Source organism: Epargyreus clarus, unplaced genomic scaffold (genome assembly GCF_041222505.1).
Source record: "Epargyreus clarus isolate Ecla_fem2 unplaced genomic scaffold, WU_Ecla_fem_2.2 ptg000032l, whole genome shotgun sequence".
In the NCBI taxonomy this organism is placed as follows: Eukaryota; Metazoa; Arthropoda; class Insecta; order Lepidoptera; family Hesperiidae; genus Epargyreus; species Epargyreus clarus.
In genome coordinates, this window is record NW_027332237.1 from 1,883,188 (window position 1) to 1,906,044 (window position 22,857).

General features: G+C 35.4%; 2 protein-coding genes and 1 non-coding gene across 13 annotated transcripts in view; 1 reads left to right on the forward strand and 2 right to left on the reverse strand.

Moving 5' to 3' along the window:
* lig (ubiquitin-associated protein-like lingerer) overlaps positions 1-11,443 on the forward strand; it is a 44,647-nt gene extending 33,204 nt beyond the window's left edge. For 7 of the 11 annotated variants that reach the window (XM_073090472.1, XM_073090476.1, XM_073090479.1 and 4 more), the window contains 6 exons: positions 3,289-3,418; positions 4,624-4,727; positions 5,435-5,554; positions 8,265-8,300; positions 9,897-10,001; positions 10,734-11,443. In XM_073090472.1, the coding sequence (XP_072946573.1) occupies positions 3,289-3,418; positions 4,624-4,727; positions 5,435-5,554; positions 8,265-8,300; positions 9,897-9,986 (480 nt within the window). In that variant the 3' untranslated portion in view covers positions 9,987-10,001; positions 10,734-11,443. The remainder of the gene's footprint in view (positions 1-3,288; positions 3,419-4,623; positions 4,728-5,434; positions 5,555-8,264; positions 8,301-9,896; positions 10,002-10,733) is intronic. The other 4 variants (XM_073090477.1, XM_073090478.1, XM_073090480.1 and 1 more) reach the window with 2 other exon arrangements.
* Positions 11,147-17,158, reverse strand: 6pgl (6-phosphogluconolactonase). The gene is made up of 4 exons (XM_073090486.1): positions 16,947-17,158; positions 14,972-15,172; positions 13,011-13,291; positions 11,147-12,451 (listed from the first exon to the last, which is right to left on the reverse strand). The coding sequence occupies exons 1-4, from the start codon at positions 17,065-17,067 to the stop codon at positions 12,350-12,352; spliced, it is 705 nt and encodes a 234-aa protein (XP_072946587.1). The 5' UTR covers positions 17,068-17,158; the 3' UTR covers positions 11,147-12,349.
* Positions 17,159-19,630: 2,472 nt separating this feature from the next.
* On the reverse strand, positions 19,631-19,714 carry TRNAL-CAG (transfer RNA leucine (anticodon CAG)). The gene has a single exon. It is a non-coding gene; the product is annotated as a tRNA-Leu (tRNA).
* Between the last annotated feature and the right edge of the window lie 3,143 nt (positions 19,715-22,857).

The following is a 22,857-nucleotide window of genomic DNA, read 5'->3' on the forward strand; positions in this document are numbered from 1 at the left end:
TTATGATACAAAACATCCAATAATTATGCCTGCTAAGAATCATCTTACCATGCTGATAATTCTTGATGCTCATCATCGGACATTACATGGAGGTCCACAAGCTATGCTGAACCTTTTAAGAGCAAAATATTGGATACTGCAAGTTAAAGAGAGAGTTAAAAAGGTTTACCGAGAGTGTGTAATTTGTTTACGTTATACAACAAAGAAGACTTCTCCGTTCATGGGACTTTTACCTGAAGCTAGACTAAAACCAAGTAAGCCATTTAAGTCTACTGGAGTTGATTACTGTGGTCCAATAAATATACGATTTTCACCAGGAAGAGGAGCTAAATCCTACAAGGGATACATTTGCCTTTTTGTCTGCATGGTCACTCGAGCAGTACACTTAGAAGCAGTGACTGACTTGACCGCTAAAGGATTCATTGCTGCCTTCAGACGTTTTACCGCTCGAAGAGGCCACTGTCAAAATCTTTATAGTGATAATGGCACTAACTTTGTAGGCGCAGATAGAGAGATGAGAGAGATGTTCAACAATGCCAAGTCATCCCTGCCTGGAGAGATTGCTGCATTACTTACCTTGGAGAGTACCAAGTGGCATTTCTTGCCACCCCATTCGCCGAACTTCGGGGGATTATGGGAATCGGGGGTACGTAGTACAAAAACACACTTGCGTAAAGTAGTTGGGAACAATACACTTACCTATGAGGAGTTAGCGACGGTACTGGCGCAGGTGGAAGCTTGCCTAAATTCGCGACCTATAACTTTACTTAGTGACGACCCAAACGACCCTCTCCCCTTGACACCTGGTCACTTCTTGGTAGGTGAACCATTGTTAAATATTGCAGATGATGACTACACTAAATGTAATGTTCAAGGTTTAGACAGATGGCGCTTAACGCAAAAAATTGTAAATGATTTTTGGAATAGATGGTACAAAGAGTATTTAGTAAATTTAAATCAAAGAAATAAATGGAACACAAAATGTACCGAGCCTGAAATTAATGACATTGTAATTTTAAAAGAGGATAACCTTCCTCCGGCTAAGTGGTTTTTAGGCAGGATAATAGAAAAACATACTGGACCTGATAACATAACGAGAGTTGTGACAGTTCAATGTAAATCAGGAGTGTTAAAGCGTCCAGTGAATAAATTGTGTATTATTACTAAGTAGTATTATATAATAATACAATATATTCTTAAATTGTAGCATTGTAATAAAATTTATTCTTTGATTGTAACAGATATTGCAAACAACTAATATTGTAGCCTTTATTATCATTTGTTATGTTCTGTATGAAGGTTTTCTTTTATGTATTGTAAGTTATGTTTAAATTAGTTTAAGAACTATGTTCTTGGTGGGCGGAATGTCTAAATAGAATAGTACTTTACGCTAAGATACAATAATACAGTCCACTTGTCTATTGAAGTTAGTTGCAAATAAAGTTTCGAAGTGAATGCACGTTTGTTTTGCTTAAAATATTCCCAGCAAGTGAAAAGTAACCTTAACGCCCTAACATTACTTTTTTAAAATAATTTTTCCCTAGCCGGGAATCGAACGAGTTCATTTTGAAAAAAAAATGCACCCTCTATATATTCCACTATCTGACAGTGTTGCTTATAAGGATCAAAATCTGGAAAGTAATGATAAATGACAAACTAAAGGAAAAGCCTCAATTTTAAGAAAATACATATTTTTTCATATTAATTTGGCAGTTAACTTCCCGCCATTCATTAATTTAAACATTTCGTGTATTAACATTTTTTTTGGCTCAATGTTTCTAATCATTCGAAATGGACGTTTTGTTTCCCAATAATTTATATTTTTATGTCCGACTTAGCTAAGGTTATTTTTAGGACCATTAAAATAGATTTACTTGCTATGGGCGGAGTTTCGTTTGATACTGACGTAAAGTTGACAATTTGCGAGAATTACTTTTTAGAGTCAAATCCGAGTGATTACTAAAAAAATAGAAAATCATATTTAACGTTGAAACGAAGTTGTAAACAACAAACAATAATAATTTACTGTTTAATAAGTTATCTATTTACATTAAAAAATAAATCCTAAAAACGGCGGTAACTTATTTGCCAAACGATTACTTTCTCATACTAAGCCGTATGTCATAGTCATAACATCGAATAATTAGTTGATTAACCAACAAATTCTTCAATGGTATGACTTATGTCTGTTTCTAAAGAATTATACATAAATCATTTGTTATGTATAATCCTTAAGGATTAGTATGCCAATGTATGGAAAAATATGTATTTTCTTCAAAATTTTCCTTTTCCTTTAATTTGTCACATAACATTACTTCCCAGAATTTGATCCTTATAAGCGACACTGTCAGATAGTGGAATAATATAGAGGTGTCATTTTTTTTCAAAATGAACTCGTTCGATTCCCGGCTAAGGAAAAAAATATTAAAAAAAACTAATGATGCAGTTTTAGTTTTTATCAAAATCGGCCTCGTAACTCCTTTCAGCATTTTTCGCTAATCCTTATAGTTTCGGATTTGGCCCTGAAGGCCCGTTTTAAAAATTCACCCTGTATATAATATGGAGTATTAGACGAGCATTCAGTCCACCTGATGGTAAGTGGCTACTGCTGTCCATGGACATCTGTGTTTAACCCTAGACAGGATTAGACATTCCTACCTGAGGTCGGCTACAGAAGCGCTGCTAGCTCTAAGGACTAAGCTGGAATGCCTCGAAAAAGTATGTCTTCCTTACCACACTCCTCAAAACAGAACACAACAGCACTTAACACTGCTGTTATGAGGGAGAAATATGTGTGGCGGTGATGCCGCCGGAGTCGAATCAACATGGAATATATAGCACCATTCCACACCTACTTTTCTTTGAAGGAATCTACCTCCAAATAGAACGATAATATTAACTTTTGCTTGGACTTGTGTCTGACACGTATGATATGTATAATGTATGAAAGTTTCCTTTACCTTTTAAGACTATTCGTTAACTCAGTAGGATGGAGAGAAGTAAATTATTATTCTGTTTTATATTATTTCTATTTAGCATTAATGTATTAATAATATATTAATACATTCATTTAACGGTGAAGGAAAACATCGTGAGGAAACCTGCATACCTGAGAGATTTATAAAAAAAAAAGAAATCTCATTTGTATGTGAAGTCTACCAATACGCACTTGGCCAGCGCGGTGGACTATGACCTAATCCTTCTCATTCTGAGAGGAGACCCGTGCCCAGCAGTGGGACAATAATGGGATGATGATGATGATGATGATGAATAATATAATGTTTGCAGTACGGCGGCGGCGGCAACGTGGGCGGAGTGGGGGGCGTGGGCGGGGTGGGTGGCGTGTCGGGCGCGGGCAAGGTGTCGGCCTACTCGCAGCAGCAGCCCCCGTACGACGCTCAGGACACGTACAAGCCGGGTATGTTGGCAATAAGTTTGTTGTTAGTTGGCTTTGAGGGTGGTAGAACCCTTAATGGTTCGACTCCGGCGGCACCACCGCCACACCTATTTCTACCTAATAACTGCAGTGTTAGGCGCTGCTGTGTTCCGGTTTGAAGGGTGTGGTAAGGGAGACAGACTTTTCCGAGGCGTTCCAGCTTAGTCCTCAGGGGTAGCGGCGCATCTGTGGCCGACCTCAGATAGGAATATCTAATCCTATCTGGGGTTGATTATAGATGTCCATGAGCGGCAGTAGCCACTTACCATCAGGTGGACTGCATGCTCGTCCGCTACTCATATCGCGTGCTTAAAGGTAAAAGGGCCTATAGCTAAGGGTTAATAGGGATTTATGCTGAAAGGGCACATAAAAAATTTTTTTTTGCCATTCGGTTTGAAATTATCTGAAACGTAAAAAGTTTTTAGTTCGGTTTGAAATTATCTGAAACGTAAAACATTTTTACATTTCAGATAATTTCAAACCGAATGGCAAAAAAAAAAAAAATATGTGCCCTTTCAGCATAAATCCCTATTAACCCTTAGCTATAGGCCCTTTTACCCTTAAACACGCGATATATTATAAAAAAAAAAAAAATAGAACGGTGGTAATGGGTAGACGAGGGAGAGGATGGTATTTTCGGCTGTAGTAGTAGTTATCTGGTTATTTTATTTAGAGAATATGGTGTTATTAAAATATTAGTAAACTGTTCCTGTATTAAAAAATATATTTTATTATTTTATTTTCTTAACATTGAGAATATGAAGTTCAAATTATAGATTTTATAAATTTTTGAAATTGTGTGTATGTAAGAAATCTGAAAAGTTCTCAAAGAGTTTTATGTTTATCAATGTGTACTTGGGCAATAAGGTAGAGTGTGATCTCAATTGTAAATCTTTGTTATCCCTGTTTTCAATATCAAAATAATAAAAAAAACTTTCCACATTTATGGTTCCGTACATTACCAGTGTCGGACCATAAATCTGAATCTGAATATAACAAACATATAAATCCAGAAAAGTAATCCTTTCGGTTTTAGTACGAAACTAGGGCAAAACTCGAAGGGTCAGTTTTTGTTAACACTATATATGTATTATTTAAGTCTGTCTGGTTGATATTGAAAGCATTGTTGATGTTGTTGTTGTTACTATCCTCGTTGTTGTTATTATTGTTGTGGTTGTTGTCGCCAGGCGGCCCGTACAACGCGAGCGCGAGCAAGGCGGGCGGCGCGGCGGCGGCGGACATCACCAACGCGATGTACGCGAAGACACACGTCGCGCTCAACAAGGTCAATGTGAGTATTGCGTCAAACTATTGGCGCCAATGTTGGCCGTACAATACGTACACACAATACTCGTTGGTGCCAATGTTGGCCGTGTAGCGCCTGGTGGCAACGCGTATTTGTATCAACGTAGCATTACATTATTGTTTCTACCTAATATCAGTACACTTAGTATGAGTTTTTACGTTTTTAAAAAATATTACTGGTTTGGTATTTTTTTTACGTATTTGTCCTTATGTTTCCGCTCAGCTCTAGCCGATTGTATCAGAATTGGTTGGAAATATATGGGAAATACGTAAACAAAAATAGTCATTTTAGTTAAAATGTAAAAAAAACGTACTAAAGGTACAGTAGTGTTAAGCGTTACTGTGTTATGGTTTGAAGGGTGTGGTAAGAGAGACATATTTACCCGAGGTGTTCCAGCTTAGTCCCCTGGGGTAGCGGCGCATCTGTGGCCGACCTCAGGTAGCAATATCTAATCCTATCTGGGGTTGATTACAGATGTCCATGGGCGGCAGTAACCATTTACCATCAGGTGGACTGCATGCTCGTCTGCTACTCCTATATTAAAAAAAAGTCTACCAATACGCACTTGGCAAGCGCGGTGGACTATGGCCTTCTCATTATGAGAGGGGACCCGTGCCCAGCAGTGGGCTAATAATGGGTCGATGATGTATGATGTATGAGAGTGTATGATCGACGGTGTCCTCCTGTGTCAGAACTACGACAAGGCGGGCTTCCACAGCGGCACCCCGCCGCCGTTCGGCGCCGGCAGCCACCTGTACATCCCCGCGCCGCCGCACCACCACCCGCACCACCACGCGCCGCAGCAGCACCAGGTCCGCGCACACACACACACACATTCCAACACACACACACTCGCACACATTCCAACACACACACACTCGCACACACACACACACACACACACACACACACACATAGACACAGACACACACACGACAGTCATACGCACACACACTACACATGACAGAAAAGCCACAATAAAATATGTGACACAACACATGACGCAATACACGATACGACACGACACAAGACACATCACATGACACAAAACACCACGCAACACACAACACACATGTATACACAATACATACACACGTCAGATACTACGTCCAACGCCATACAACACGTCACACACACATAACACACACAATAGATACTCCACCACAATATAACACGCCGTGATACACAGCATCGCATACAGCACTACATAAATCGTAACATACCACAAATTATATAACAAACACACACAAATACCACTACATACCCCGCATACATTACATACACGGACATCACTACATACACAACAAACCACATCACACACACGCACACACAACCTACGCCGCAATACCACAGTAGAAATATGGAATCCATACTTCTACTGTGGCAATACTCATCACACACCATAATAGTAGCACATCATCACCCTGACACATTAAATATTATTTATAACATACACAGTAGCTTTGTCCACATGACCACAATCAATACTGATGTACCATAATGAAATTATAACTCTACACCACATTCAAACTGCCTACCAATGACATAATATTCTTAAAGCCAAACTCGATTCATATAAAATATTAAAAACTGTTAAGAAAAAAGACAATAAAGGAGCATGCGATTAAATTGACACATAATTTAGCATTACGGCAACATAAATTACGAACACGAGTTTGCAATCACATTTTTTGAAGTGATGTACATTTTTATATGAGCACTGATATTGTCATGAGTTAGCTTCAACACTTAATATTATGTTGCGTAGTAAAATGCAACTATTATCTACAGATAATCCAATACATATTATAATATAATGTTTTTCAATCTTAAGGACACGATCCCTTCAGAATGTAAAATATTTCGCGACTTCGTTGTTTTTAACTTTACAAATATGAAAACGGTTTATATATATATATTTCAGAATATAATTAAATATCGTTTAGCGACGAATCCTTCTGAAATGGACCTAATTAATACGTCGATTTAAGTCGTCAAAGGCCTTTATACTCTGGCCGCCGAAATAATGCACTCCTGATAGGTCTTATACGGCTGAACTATGTAACTTTCGAGTGGCGAATATATTATTAAAAAATTGAGTATCGTTTATTTGCCGTAAAACAAAAAATATCATCTTTTTTCAGAGGAAACAGGCTCTTATTTATTTATTTTGACAATAATAATCTCTGAAAGTACCAATCTGATCTCGTATTTTTTGATACCGATAAACCATTTTTATTCGGAAAGTTTTAAATTATTAAAAATAGGTAATCTAAAACTGAAGATGTAGCTTAACCGCGGCAGTTCAATGAATTGGGTTCAGGATTTTTAAGTAGAATGTAGAACTGGAATAGGGATTTTGGGGATAGTGTGGGAGTGGGAAACGTGTCATGAGTACTGTTTTTAAATGCGATTAAATCCCCGCGTATTTAAAAGATAAAATTAAATTTATCTTTACTAATGGTTGCATTTCAGAACTTTACACTTTCACACAACACAAACACTAGATATGAACAAAGTTTGCAATGAATATGCGAGTTGAACAATGATTATTATGTTGATTTTAATTTATGTTTGTATTATATCATTTGTAAAAAAATACATGATTAAATCTAAAAAAAATATTATACACAAGTGGTATGGAAAATATTGTTAATAAGAGTAATGTTTGTTAGCGGCCCTATTGTAATATATTTTTTATATTTATCTCTAATGATGTACAATTAACAATATCTTATTTGAATTGTAACTTACTTAAGTCTTACAAAACTTTATCGAAATCGAATCAGTAGTTTTTTTGTTAGGAGGCTGGATTTAAAAACATCTTTTGAATGTGATTATGTGATGTGATTTCTTATGATCTACCATCTGTGATGGGAGTTCTTCCATCTGATGGTGTAGTCCGCGTAAAACTGCTAGTCCGCTCTGAATATAGAAATGAATCGCGCCGCCATAGCAAATTGTATGACTACACCTGATGGCAACGACTTCAGAGCGGGCTAACAGTTTGGCGATAATTATAATTGGTCACTGCCGCCAAACAACATTTGTAAGGATTAATCTCCTACCTGTACTTGGTTTCATACTTCTTGCTACCCCGAGGACCGAGATAGAACACATCTCCTTCATACCCACCCTTCAAACCAGAACACAGTAGCGCATACATGGGGACAATTTTTCGTAGTATTTCAATTTTTATCCGATCGTAGAGGATAATATTTAATTAACCTTGGATTTTAGAGCCCGTTATAATCATTATGAACTCAATTTAAAATATTTCCACATATTATATTTCCTGTGCTGTGCATCAAAATAAAAATGTTAAAAATCAGTTTAACATATAAATATTTTAAAATTACAAAGTTTGTATTAAATTTCCATATCGCTTGTGTAGCATGCAATAAAAAAATACGACATATAACGTCCATCCGACAGGACGTTAAAAACATGAAAATGCATGCGGTTAGAGTTTTTTTATTTCAACTTTATTATTATATTCTTAGAGTTTGCTTTCGTTTGTAGATGGATGTACGGGTGAACAGTAGTCATAATAGGCGGGTAAGTTATATAGATAAATATATGTTTAATTAAAAATAATATATTAATATATGCCGTGTATGTTATGTATGTACTGTCGCTTGTTATCTATGTGTATGTATAAATATATGTATGTTATTGATATTTACAAAATGTTACCCGCCTTTTTTGTATATTGCATGCGTTCTATTTTAAACAGTTGTCGATGAATTACGTCATAGTTTTAAGGAATTATAATAAGTATATACTGAAAATAAAGGTGGTAGATTCTCTTGTGGTTCGACTCTGGAGGCTGCGAACTACAGGCACACTGTGTTCTGGTTTGAAGGGTATGGTAAGGAATACTTATGCCAGGCGTCATATCTTGACTACAGATGTTTATGTTGATATGTTGGCAGTTGATATTTACCATCACGTGGACTGCATACTCGTTTGATACCATATAAAAAGAAATAAAAAAGGCAATAATTTTACATAAAAATATTGTGAAGTAATAACATGGTAATGTTAAAAATATCACACGAACTGAATGACGTAATTTGTAGACATCTCCTTAGGCTGGCTACAAATGGTCAGACATTTTATTGTATACGCCGCACATAATTCATAATCTTTATTTAGTAAATTTTAGGCGGTAATTATATTATAGAAGAGAGACTCCGCCATTTCTGACTATGTTGACTTACACAATTTTCTTTTATATGTATTAGTAACACATGATATTGTCGGTCCATTTTGTAGCCAGCCTAATAGCCTTATGTATTTTTTGCCCATATAAAATTAATTTAATAACGTGTTTGTCCAATGCTACTACATTTTTTGTATTTAAATTATTGTTTTTAAGTCTAATAAAAAACATTATTAAAAAGTTAAGTAATAAATATGTATAACACTTGAAAAAAAAAATAAAATAAAATAATCATTTACACATTTATACCGGAATGTACATTTTTTGCATTTTCTTTAGCAATTGATTATAATTTTGTTGAAGCACAGCTTAACAATAACCACATAAAAAGCCTCTTTTATTTGCGTTTTCAGTAAATTATTTGAATAAATTAAACAATTATAAAGAGTGTAGAACTTAGTATTTTATATAAAAAACCTTTATATAAGAAAGTAAAAAAAATAGTAAATGTCGTTCGTGGAATGCCATATGTCCTGGCTTGATAAATTACTTATAAGAATATAGCATAATTTATAAATGTGCTTTATATGTTAAATATAACCAAGACTTAGGTTAATTACGAGATTTGCCCTTTGATTCCATATGATCTTTATTCGTGTTTTTTAAATATTTTATTTGAGCCCTAAATATGATTGGCATACATCATACACATTTTATTACGCTTTACTGACAGTCTTATAGACATAATTACGTTTGTTTGTTAATCATAAGTAGTCTTCTTAATTTATAACGTTAGAAAACGAGAAGACAAACGGACTTACAGACAATGTATTGTATAAAATAGTTGTGCGATGGATAATAAATTAATAATAATGCATTGTGTAACTTACAACTGTCTTACTTCCATATAACCCAATTCCGTGGCATTATGTGTTACAGGTTACAATGATACGCTATATATAGTATGAGATGTGTTGCGTGTGTTACAGGAGAGCGGCGCGGGCGGCGGGCGCGCGGCGGCGGCCAAGCCGGCGGCCAGCAAGCCCAGCTACTCGCAGTCCTACTGGACGCCCAACTAGCGCACGCTCCACCGGGTGAGGCCATGGTGACAGGCTGACAGCACGCATGCGCAGACACACACACACACACACACACGCATACACATACATACATACATGCATACATACATACATGCATACATACATGCATACAGATGCATTGATAGCCTGCATTTTTTTTTTGTTCACAAGGGGGAAACCTTCAAAAGGTACCCCGATGCCGTGGGAGCGACACACGGTTATGTGAGCTTAACGCTCGCCGCACCGTCTGGTGCGTGCGTCTGGTGAAAATGCAGTGATAGTCTAGTAGTTAAGAAACTCTGCCTCTCAATAGAGGGGTCCGAGGTTCAAATCCTAGGCACTCACCTCTGATTTTTTAATTTTTTTTATAATTATTCTTATTACCTTCTGTGTCACATTCATTTTGTGACACAGAAGGTAATAAGAAGAAAGCAGTACACATTTAAACCATATATCATTTCTTATTAGATAAATCAAAAATCGATAATAATGCTTCTAAATATTTTTAAAATGTGTCGAACACTATAATCTGTCCGATAAACTGAAAGTAAAGTTATAATAAAATTTAAACTAGTACTAATTTAATTTAAAATGTCACTGTCAATAAGTATAAGTATACGGTTATTTAAATCAGAGTGAGAAAAACATTAAATTTAATATTAATTTAAACAACTATACATTTATTACAATCCAGCTACATTTTAAGAACATTTAAGTTATTGTTTAAATGTTATAATTTGTTCACAGATGCAGATAACCGCTGTACATAGTTCGGCGCCAGCCCTCACTGTCAGTCAATTGTCAGTACCTAACCCCCCTGTATAAAGCGAGTCTCCGCGCCTCATCACATGTATACTACACTTGTGCATCGTGCGAGCGAACGTGTATCTAAATATTATAAATGTGTAACTGATATTGTAAAATAAAATGAAAGGAAATTGAATGAAAAGATAAAAAACTATAACTGTACTGTACTGTAGCTATGTTAATGATAATAATGTTTCGTTTCGTTCCCTATTAAAATTAATAGTGTATTGCGGCGGGGCGGGGCGCTTCGGGCCCGGAGTAGATAGGATAGTTTAGGACATTGCCGTCGTGGCGACGCCCCGCCTCCTCGCATATCTCATTTATGCATTAAGTCCGCTCCGTTAGGTTACAAATTGTTTTTTTTTTTATTAAATTAACGGTAGTGTTATGTATATCTTATCTTATCTTTATATATAAAATATGTATATGTAAGCGTTCGGTGCGCTATGCGCGCTGAATATTTTGTATTTAGTTGACAGACTTTTTGTAATTACATATTATTAAAAATAAAGAATGTCGTAGGTTGTTAATCGTAATGTAACATGAACCGTATTGAAAATAGTTGAGATCTTTTTTATGAGAGAATGCTGTTGGGATGATCTCGCGGGCATTTGAAAGTATGAGGGAAATACACATATTGGAACATGAAACGACTTTTTTTTAATAATCATTTATTGAAGTTCAGTATAATATACATAATCGCACCTTCGAAGCAACAAAGTCACAACATCACATTTTGTTGAGTTTTCGGGTTTGTCCTTAGCGTAATTTTGATGAGACTTTTACGGCTCTTTGTTTTGCCAAAGGAAGGTATTATTTTTAAACAATTTGGCGTACTTAAGTCAATTTTACTATTTGTATTTATGACTTTGTTGCACCGAAGGTGCGATATATGGAATGTTTATATATGCATCGAAAAATAAATATACAACTCTGTCAAAAAAGCTTTAGAAAATGCTATTTACTCGAGTAAACTTGATAGGTTACCAAACATTTCACTTTGCTCATATATTTGTAGGCAAGTTCAGACTGGCGTTAAGAATATTTTTTATATAAAAGAAGCCCTATTACCTATAAGGCATAAGAACAAAGATCCTGAACTGTCACCTGAACATGCCTAAATCTTAACAACGCTTCTCTAATATTTTAACAATTGAGCAAAGTCTGTCCTACAAGTCACATGATATTGTTAGGCCCTTTTCTGTGACAAAAAATGGATTATAATATATGGTAACACCCACATTAACCTGCTCACTTGTAGCACCGCTATGCATCCATGTCCAAGTGTGGAACACCACAAACAAATACACTTATCCTACATAAAAAATAAAGTTTACTTCAAAAACGTAAATATAAATGAATAAAAAAATATAAGAAGTACAAAAAATAACAGTAACAATCAGTCATTATTCTACCAATAATAACTGCAATTAACCCTTAAACTCAAAAAAATATTCTATGAGCCCTTAACAAAATTATGCTTGAATATCACATGTTTCAAAGTAACTATAATTAGAAAATAGCCTTCATAAGGTTGATTCAATATCAGTTTTTCATTACAAATGTTTAGCGGCGGCATTGTCCACTATCCAGTAGACAGAACCGCTGACTGGGTTGACGCGACCAGCTGGTAAATCCTCCTTGTCTTTTAATATGCGCTGGAAAAGAAAACAAATAATAGTTTCATTGAATAAACAATATATGTACTTCCAGAGTAAAAAAGATAAAATCATAAATAAAATAAACCATCTAAAATTGCCGTGTGAGGCATGGTTCCCAAAACGCTGGCGGCGTTTCCTTGTTGAACGGCAAGGCTTAACCTTTGAGCAAAGTATGTACTTCTAAGTATTTTGTATGTTACAAATTGAACTTTCAAGTAATAAGTGTCATGATCCAGCTATCATTACAATAATTAAGTCTGTCAATACACACTTGGCCAGTGTGGTGGATTATGGCCTAACCCATCTCGTTCTGAGGGGAAACACATGCCCAGCAGTGCGACAGTAATTCGTAGATGACGATTGAAACCTGCTTCTCCAAAATTCAGGGGTAAGTAAAAGGGTTGAGATCATCCTTATTTTAGAAAACCGTTAAAGCATGTGATAATTATTTTCTAATACAGAAATAACTTCACGCCGCTTGGAATTTCAACCACTTCACTAGTAGGAGGACCTACCTCTCCTACGGTCTAAGGACATTAATATGCTTCATACTCACTTTTACCATATCTGCCTTTCCACTACCACTGATAGCAAAAATGCAATTCCTCGCATTATTAATAACAGGGTAAGTTAACGTCACTCGCTCTGGCGGTGGTTTTGGTGAGTCTGTGATCGCAGCAACCTTCAAATCCACTTCATCCAGCAGCGGATGACCAGGAAACAAGGAACAGGTGTGACCATCAGGTCCCATGCCTAACAGCAACAGGTCGAATTTGAAGTCATCACCCTTGAAAGCTTTTCTCAACTTCTCTGTGTAGTCTATTGCTGCTTCTTCAGCTGTAAAAGTAAATATAACTATCATATTGATTATGAAAACTCATTACTATTAAATATAATGTATCCTCATAAGTACTTATAACTATAACAACCAAAGAAAGATATCTTAAAAATGATTAGCAATATAAGTAGTAATAAAGAAAAGCACTTGTGGCTTTATTTTAATTCTTAGAATAATAATATTCTTCTATACAACCACCTGGATGACCGAGCTTTGCTCGGTGTTGTAATAAGAAAACAAAAACACAGATTATTTGAAATGAAAAGTCGCGAGTGCAATTATTTTTCTCACAAAAAGAAGGAACTCGAAAAAAAAGAGAAAAACTAAGAGAAACAATCAGATCGAGATTTGAACCCGGGTTTCCTGCGTTTTAAGGCGCCCTATTTCCCGACCGAACGATTTATCGCCCCCCCTCCCCCAAGTAGAAACTTTCAAGAAAATCGATTGAGCCGTTTCCGAGATCGTTGATATGTACAAAAATTGCCCGTTTTAAGTTATTAGATAACTAACTAGCTAAGAATTGTATTTTATTATTAACCATATAGAAGTATGAGTGAAGTAGCATCTAAAATTACTTATGCCTCAGTGGTATTGATGCGTCTACCTCAGACAGGAAAGGAAGGATATTATTATTACGAAGGAAGGAAGAACGTGAAGATTGTGAACGTTATCCTTAAATTAATTTGAAGTTAATAAGAGATGTAGTGTTAGTATGGTCAGCAATCTTCTTAATGCTAGTGTATAAGAAAATTAACAAACAAAAATCACTTGAAAAATATAAAAAGAGATTTTAACATATTTATAATTTTATTTTATTAAATGTTGGCTTGATCATAGCAACCTTGCTGACGACTCAGCTCTACTTTCATCGAACAATTGTCTGATTAAAGCTTCTAAAGTTCTACAAAATAGCCTCAACGAAATTGAAAAATGGCTAGCCAAATGGAGGATTGAAACTAGTGTATCTAAATCAGTGCACGTAACATTCACACTCCGAAAGGGGGATTGCTCACCAGTCAGCCTAAATGGTATCCAACTACAACACCAAAACACTGTAAAGTACCTTAGCATGCACTTGGGTCAGACTCACCTGGAAAAAACACATCCAAACAAAAGGGGATGAAATTAATCTAAAATACAAGGGTCTCTATTGGCTACTTGGACGAAACTCAAAATTATCCACTGACAACAAGCTGCTCATATACAAAACAACTCTTAAACCCATTTGGACACATGGTATACATCTGTGGGGCACGGCAAGTATCTCAAATGTTATGATCATCCAACAAGTACAAAATTACATCTTAAAACAAATATCAAGTGCACCTTGGTTTATTAGAAAAACAGAGGTCCATGAAATCCTGAACATACCAATGGTAAAAGCAGAAATGGTAAAACAGAGGCACCCCAACTGACTGGCGGGGCAGCTGGCGACTGCAGTCACTGAACTTCGCCTAAAAATGCGGCGGATATGTTCGATGATGCGTGACTAAAGGTCAGAAAATAAAGAAAGGGTTGGCTCCGCTAGGAGCAGTTCCCTACAAGCCTTTTAAGACTCTCAACACATTTGTTTATTTGTTTATAGTTGACAGACCGATTGCAGATGACAAACACAAAAAATTAAAAAAAGGTTGGCTTGATACAATTTTTTTACTTAAATTCAATATGAAAGAAATTACCTGTAACTCCCTGCTTTATTGCAATAAATTGGCTTCTTTTCAAATCTGTTTTGGGCACCAGTTGCTTATCATAGGTTCCGAAGGTAGAATCTTCACTGTCTTCTGGTACCACCCGCTCGTCACAAAAAGCAAGCACCCACTTGGACCAGTCGGTGTTCACCCTTGGAAGGGACTCACAAAGGTATTTAACTACTGACCCTCCTAAAAAGATAAAAGAATTCAGAATTAAAAAAAATAATCTACTCAATTTACAATGAGGTTTCCTGTGTTATGGGTATTGGTGGACACATAGATAAAAAAATACACTAACACCCAGACCCAGAACAGACATCAAAATTTATCTTTTAGATATCTGTCTGACCGGGGATTGTACCCGGAATCTGCATGTCAGGTCAATATGGTGACCATTCCACCAAATCAAATCTTATATATTTTATATCACGGCGTGCGTAAATTGACGTTTTACGCACGCTTCGCGTGCGCAAAACCCCCATTTCCGACCCCGTAATATAAAATTTTATACAACACGCGGACGAAAAAAATTTTTCGTCCTCGTATTGTAATGTACTATTGGGTGGTATGGTATGGTATAGGAGCATTCCCTGTGAATATGAAATTGAAGAAACCCCCCCCCCTTTTTTTAATTTTTTACGATAATTTTGAGATTAACTCGTAAAAATCGATTTTCATTTGCAGGAAATGTCAAATCACGTCAATACAATCATTCATAATCACCAAATTTGCTAATAAGACGGTAATATGACTGTCATATACTCCATTTTTCGGATAATCAAATTTTTGAGTCATCAATGCCTCATTTATTAAGGCCTGGCCAAACGACCTTAGTGTAATCAAATTGATGTTTTAATTGGATAAATTGTGTCAATTAAATAGATCCGGTTGTTTAGGTTCTGGTTAGACCAGGGGTTCCCAAAGTGTGCGCCGCGGCGCCCTGGTGCGCCGTAGAAAGTAAAGAGGGGCGCCGTGAGTCGATCCTCTAATCATTGGACACCACAGATATTGGCGTTTTGGTCATCGATTCAAAATGAATATCCAAATTTAACATCCAAAATTCCAAAGCATTAAAAAATTTCATTCCGTTTGCAACATCATATCTATGTGAAGCTGGGTTTTCAGATGTAGCTGTGATAAAGAACAAATATCGGATCAATGTGGAGCAAGAAATGAGAATAGCAGTGTCAAGTGATATTCCCCGCTTTGAAACTCTGCGCGGAGATCACTTAGCTCACCCTTCATCATTGATTTGACTGAATAATTTTTGTTTTTTCTCAAGTCTTTCTTCTTGTTTTCCGTTTAAATTATTTTATAATAACGTATTGTACAATTTCATATTGTGGTGTTTTAAATTCGTTTCGATCAACCTAAGGTAACTACTATTATTTTAGTTACCTATTTCTTTCGACTGTCTTCTTCAAATAGTTAGCTGAGACAGGGCACAGGGCGCCGTGAAAGAATATTAAACTTGTAACTGCGCCGCGGGTTACAAAAGATTGGGAACCCCTGGGTTAGACGGTTTAATCAATACAAAAAAATAGAAACCCTGCTAAGCAGGGTTCTGTCAACCTTTTAATTGTTTGGAACTAGCTTATAGAGTATTTATGCGGAGTGAGATGGAGGGGGTTGGTTTCTTTCAATATCATGTACATTCTCTAATTTTTATAGTCTTAATTCCTAATGAAATATGTAGGTGACCTCAAAATTTAAAAAAATATTTTTAAAAAAGGCGGCGTTTCCGCAACCCCCCCTTCACAGGGAAAGTTAGTATGACCTCCCCCTCCCCCTCCACCCAAAATCAACATTAAATTCGACGGGTCATAAAGTACTGTTACCAATTCCTTTTTATAAGAACATTGTATCTAATTAAGAAAGTTAAGTTTAAGTTAAGTAAGAAACAAAAGTAACCGGTGAAGGATATAAATGAAATATTCCATGAAAATAGGAATCAATAACATACCAGACAGGCCTACGTAAAATGCACCCCGATTGTTAATAGCGTCATTGGAGATCTTCTCTATATATGTTCCTAGTTTCGTAATAATTTCCTGCTCATTAGCCACTTTTATAATTGTCGTCATCTTTACAAAATTACAACAAAACTTTAAACTTTGGAAAAATTTATAGAGGTCGATCAACGATGAGATGAGTGGAAAATATGTCAATTGTCAAATGTCACTCCTACGTCATACTTACATCATGCACTAAGTATTTTGGCTATAAAGCCAATGTTTTTGTATTATTATTATCGGTAGTAAGATTTTTTTTTAAATAATAATACATTACTTAAAATTATTACACTGTTAAAATTATTTCATATTTCCAAAATTATAGGTATATTATTTGAAATTCATTATTTGAGACATTCGATGTTTGATATTGTATTTTTTTGCTGCTACCTCTTTATATCGCAAGCTACTAAAAATAATTAACATTAATTACTCGCAATAATGGGTTATAATAATCATTTATATTTATCTTCTATATAATAGGGAATATGCACATTTTTATTTTATTATTTTAAACCACTTATCACATCGTTTTAACATAGTAAAAAATATAAACAATTTTATTAGTGTTTGAAATATTTTTATATCACGGCGTGCGTAAATTGACGTTTTACGCACGCTTCGCGTGCGCAAAACCCCCATTTCCGACCCCGTAATATAATAGTACATTACGATACGAGGACGAAAAATTTTTTTCTGACAAGTGTGTGATTGCAGTCCTCGCCTGCGGCTCGGCCTGCAAACTCACACTTGTCAGAAAAAAATTTTTCGTCCTCGTATTGTAATGTACTATTTTTTAAAATATTTAAAGTATCAATAAAATTTGACACATTTTTACGCGCTCTTTGAATGACGTCATGTAGCGTGATTTGTATTGATATTGATGATAACTATATGCAAATAAAGGTATTATGAACGTTTTCCGGTTTCATCGCTATTTATATCATGGGAAAGGCTAAATAACCACTTTATAAATATTTCCTACAGTTATTGTGCAAAACCACTACTACAAATACATTATATAGTGTTTTTTCTTTTGCAAAAGATGCGAAAATACGAAAAATGTGGTGCAAGATTATAGGAAACAGATAAAGTATCTCCAAAATCGCATTAACATTTGCATTTACTGTAACAAACAATAATTTTAGGTAAATAATTTTAAAATTGCATTGATCATCTACTTCGTTAGGTACTTATCGACTTCTACATCAAACACTATCATTTGAAACACACAAAATGCTAACTCAGAGACCGGTGTCGGTTGTCATGGCAGCGGCCTTTATATATGAATACGTTGGAGTAAAACTGTGATTTGATTTTAATATTTTTTAGAAATATAATAAGTTTATGTTATTGTGTGCTAACCTCAGTTGGTAACCGATGCGTCGGACAGTTTGTGAATAGTATCAATCAGTATCAGCATCAATATCAGTATCAGTCATGCTCAGTCTCAATCAGGCGAGGCACGGGGTGGCTAAAGGGGAGGTTGGAGGCCACTAGGGGTTGAGACCCCGATTCAGTATGAGCAGTAAAGGCATCCGCATCCGGGGATGGGATGATACCAGGCAATCAGGTTGAACCAGCCCTGTATTGCGTTACTTTATTATCAGTGTATTACTCGTATTTATGTTTGTACGTGTGTAACCCAGTGCATTATATTATTATCATTCAAATTGATTGGCCGTGTACTCTTTGTGTGAATATATTGGCGATACCTATTTCTATCTAATAACAGCAGTGTTAGGCGCTGCTGTGTTCCGGTTTGAAGGGTGTGGTAAGGGAGACATACTTTTCCGAGGCGTTCCAGCTTAGTCCTCAGGGGTAGCGGCGCATCTGTAGCCGACCTTAGGTGGGAATACCTAATCCTATCTGGGGTTGATTACAGATGTACATGGGCAGCAGTAGCAACTTACCATCAGGTGGATACAGTCCACGTCTGCTACTCCTATATTATAAAAAAGAGAATATTAACAAAATAAGTTATTATCAGTTAAATATTTCTGAATTGACCTATGCATAAAAACCAGTTTATTCATTCTGTATATTTTAGGTAAATAGTCCGATTGTGCTTTGACAAAACTACTTTCAATCATTGTTCTTGATTATTCCTAATAATACTATGTAGAAAAATCGCACTAGGTAATAAATAACACTGTAGGAATATAGACAAAAACATTTTTTCTCTCAAACAGTTTGAATATCGACGCCGATAAACATCGTAACACGCTATGTGACGTCATTTTTCGATTCGACCAATGGGAATGCGTTTTGCAAATTTGAATTTCGCGCGCATAATTTACGATTTTTGATTAAAGTTTTAAACAATTTAATACGAAATAAAAAAAAATGGTTTAGATGTAATTTCAGGACCGTAATGCACCGAGCAAAAAAATAACAAGCAAACCTAAATCACATGCATATGCCCTATTATAATGACTAATTAAACTAAAATTGATATTGGTAATTATTACTTTCCCCAGTAGTACAACTTGTGAATTATTGTGATATTTAGCTTTATTACAAAAATAATAACTAATAACACTTTTTTATATTAAATACTTAAATATTGTGTAATAATAATTAATGAATAAAGTAATCAAATGACAAACTAAAAACATAGCAGAAAAAACAGAAATGTCAGAAGTGGGATTCGAACCCACGCCCACAGAAGTGGACTGCGACCTGAACGCAGCGCCTTAGACCGCTCGGCCATCCTGACTTGCGAAATTGTATTGAAAATATGAAATACATTTTAAAATATTTATGTGTAATAAAAGTAGTAGGACATTATTATAGTATGTATTACATGTTTCATAACATTTCTTTTCTTGGTTGAAATAAGAATTTTATTGAACAAGATAATTTGGATTCTTTACTTAATTCTATTCGATACAAGATGCCGTTAGCATCAGTATAAAGTGCATGGAACAGAGAAACGAGAAACTTGCTTTTCTTTTCTATGGGTGCCTACGTCTGTTATTGAAAAGTTTTATGTTAGACATGGTAAAATTATAAAAGATAAAAAATAAAAAAAAACAAAATTTATAAACGAAATTCTGAAATAAATAACAATAAAATGTAACATGACTAATATGTATTTGTGTTATTCTATTCCCCACAAGATGGCGATACTAGTCCATGTACCTTTTACGTTACTAGTATTCGTTACAAGAGATGGCGCTGTCGGGGCTAAGTACAATCGGAAACATTTCGTTCCGTCCGTAGTAAAAGTGAAAGTACACGCAAGAATATGAAACGAGCACGTCGGCCGCCACACGGTTGTTGACCGCCAAAACTATTTGTAGGTGACGTAATTACAGTAATATCGGTAACAGACATTCGTGAGCTTTTACTGCACCGCTTTTCGGTGTTTCACTAACTCTGCTTCCTTTGTATTAAATTAAATAATGATAAAAGCATCGGCACTTTGGTTTTTACTTTCTATATTGTTACCTAAAACCCAATTTTGATGCAACATGTTAAGCAGATCAGATAGACCTGTAATTTTTCAGAGGATTTATAAACCAGACACAGCCAATTTATAGTAGTTTTTAGTTCTAAGAGAATTCATTCTGTACACAAACCATTCTGACATTCTATAGATTTTAGTTACATTTTTATGAAAAGAAAAATATAAAAACAGAAAAAAGTAAAGTATTGGAGGATTTAATCTTGGGAATCTGTTCTTTTTTAAGAAGTTTTTTTTTAAGTTTATATTATTATCTCTATCGATTACAAAGATTAATTTGTGCTAATTTCACTTTTTTACCTTTTTCACAAATTAAGAAATGCACAAATCCACCTGATATTTTCCTTTCTCCGTGTCGATGTCGTGACGTCGCGATGAAGAAGCGTCGGAATTTTGTTTTTCTACTGTAGCTTAATTTGAAGGTGGTAGAACCCTTTGTGGTTCGACTACGGCGGTATCACCGCCACACCTATTTCTGCCTCATAACAGCGGCGTTGGGTGCTGCTGCGTTCCGGTTAGAAGGGTGTGATAAGGGAGAAATACTTTTCCGAAGCGTTCCAGCTTAGTCTTCAGGGGTAGCGGCACATCTGTGGCCGACCTCAGGTAGGAATATCTAATTCTATCTGGGGTTGATTACAGTTGCCCATGGGCGGCAGTAGCCACTTACCATCAGGTAGACTACGTACTCGCTACTCTTATATTATAAAAAAATGGAAGTTAATTTTATGAAGAACCCCATCTTGTTTTATACTAAAATTCTTGGTACGCTATAATTATTTTGCCAATATTGCTACACCCTTGAACCGTGGTACGACCATGGTCAATTAACGAGCATTGATTCCTTGACTATAACATTAATATTCGGTAATCATGACTGATAAATCAGAAGTTTAAATTATATACACGCTGATACAATGGGGTTAATTATAAAAATTGCAATAGGATGGGTATTTTATTGCAAATGCATGACATCATAGTAGCAGGAACTTATGGATTAAAATTTATCGCATATTATGTGTAGTTTGTATCCTAGGCACGTATCTGTGATTTTTCAAAATTTTGTACGTATTAGAAATTAATTATCACTTGTTTAGGTGATGAAGGAAATCGTCAATACCTGTGACCAGTGACAACTTACCATCAAATTGATTGTACAGATTTAAAAAAACAACAGATTTTACGGATTGCCTAAAATCTGCTGACCCGTATAAAAGTTAATGCGATACTGCGCCATCTAGGAGCGAGTCGCAACAAAATGGTAAAATTATAAAACAATTAACTTTTACCGGGGATCTCGCTCGCAGTTGAAGGTTTTCACCTATCCCTCGGGAACGTTATTTTTTTCGGGACCCGTAGGTATGGCTTTTTCTGAACCCGTGACAACGTATGTACAAAATTTCAAGACAATCGTTTATGTAATTAAGTTAATAAACAAACTCACATTCACATTAATATATTAGTTAGGACGAGAAAACCGAAAGTCAAGTTTCATACATATTATTCGGTTAAACTATATATTATGGCATAGTCCGCGCCAAACTGGTAGTCCGCTCTAAAGTTGTTGCGAGGTATAGTCATACAATTTGCTATGGCGACGCGATTCATTTCTATTCAGAGCGGACTAGCAGTTTTACACGACTATACATAAAATACCCCAACATTTTTTATACAATTAGGTAAGTATATAATTTCCACAATAACAACGTCTGATTAAAACAAGTGCGAACCAGTATTATAATGAAAGTAATTGCGCCGCAGTAATTACAATTTCACACTTATAACATTTTTCGACGATTTAATTCACCATTGTTGTTTATATACGGTGATAAGACTGTTTTGAAAAAAGAATTTTATGATTAATGGTTACAGTTTTATTTTTATTTTCTTTGTTGGACAAATTGTATTTCAAAATACGTAAATTAAATGTATTAACATTTTTTTGTTAAATTTTATGAATAAGTTTCTTTTTTATTCGTTTATAATTTAATTTATTACTTTTTACTTTCAATTTCATGGATTTAATATTTGTAGTTACAAATAAATAGCTAATAGAAAGTTAATCAATTTCTGCAAAGATAGATTCATCATCATTATCATCATCAATCCATTACTGTCCCACTGCTGGGCACGGGTCTCCTCTCAGAATGAGAAGGATTAGGCCATAGTCCACCGCGCTGGCCGAGTGCGTATTAGTAGGCTTCACATACCTTTGACATTTTTTTTATCAATCTCTCAGTTATGCAGGTTTCCTCACGATGTTTTCCTTCACCGCTTAGCATATGATAATTTTTCGATTACAATACTAAGCAAATAAATAACAATAGATAAAATAAAAAATAAAAATACAATTTGTTTTATTTTTGATTCTGCTGTCCACCGAGGGTCTGAAGTTT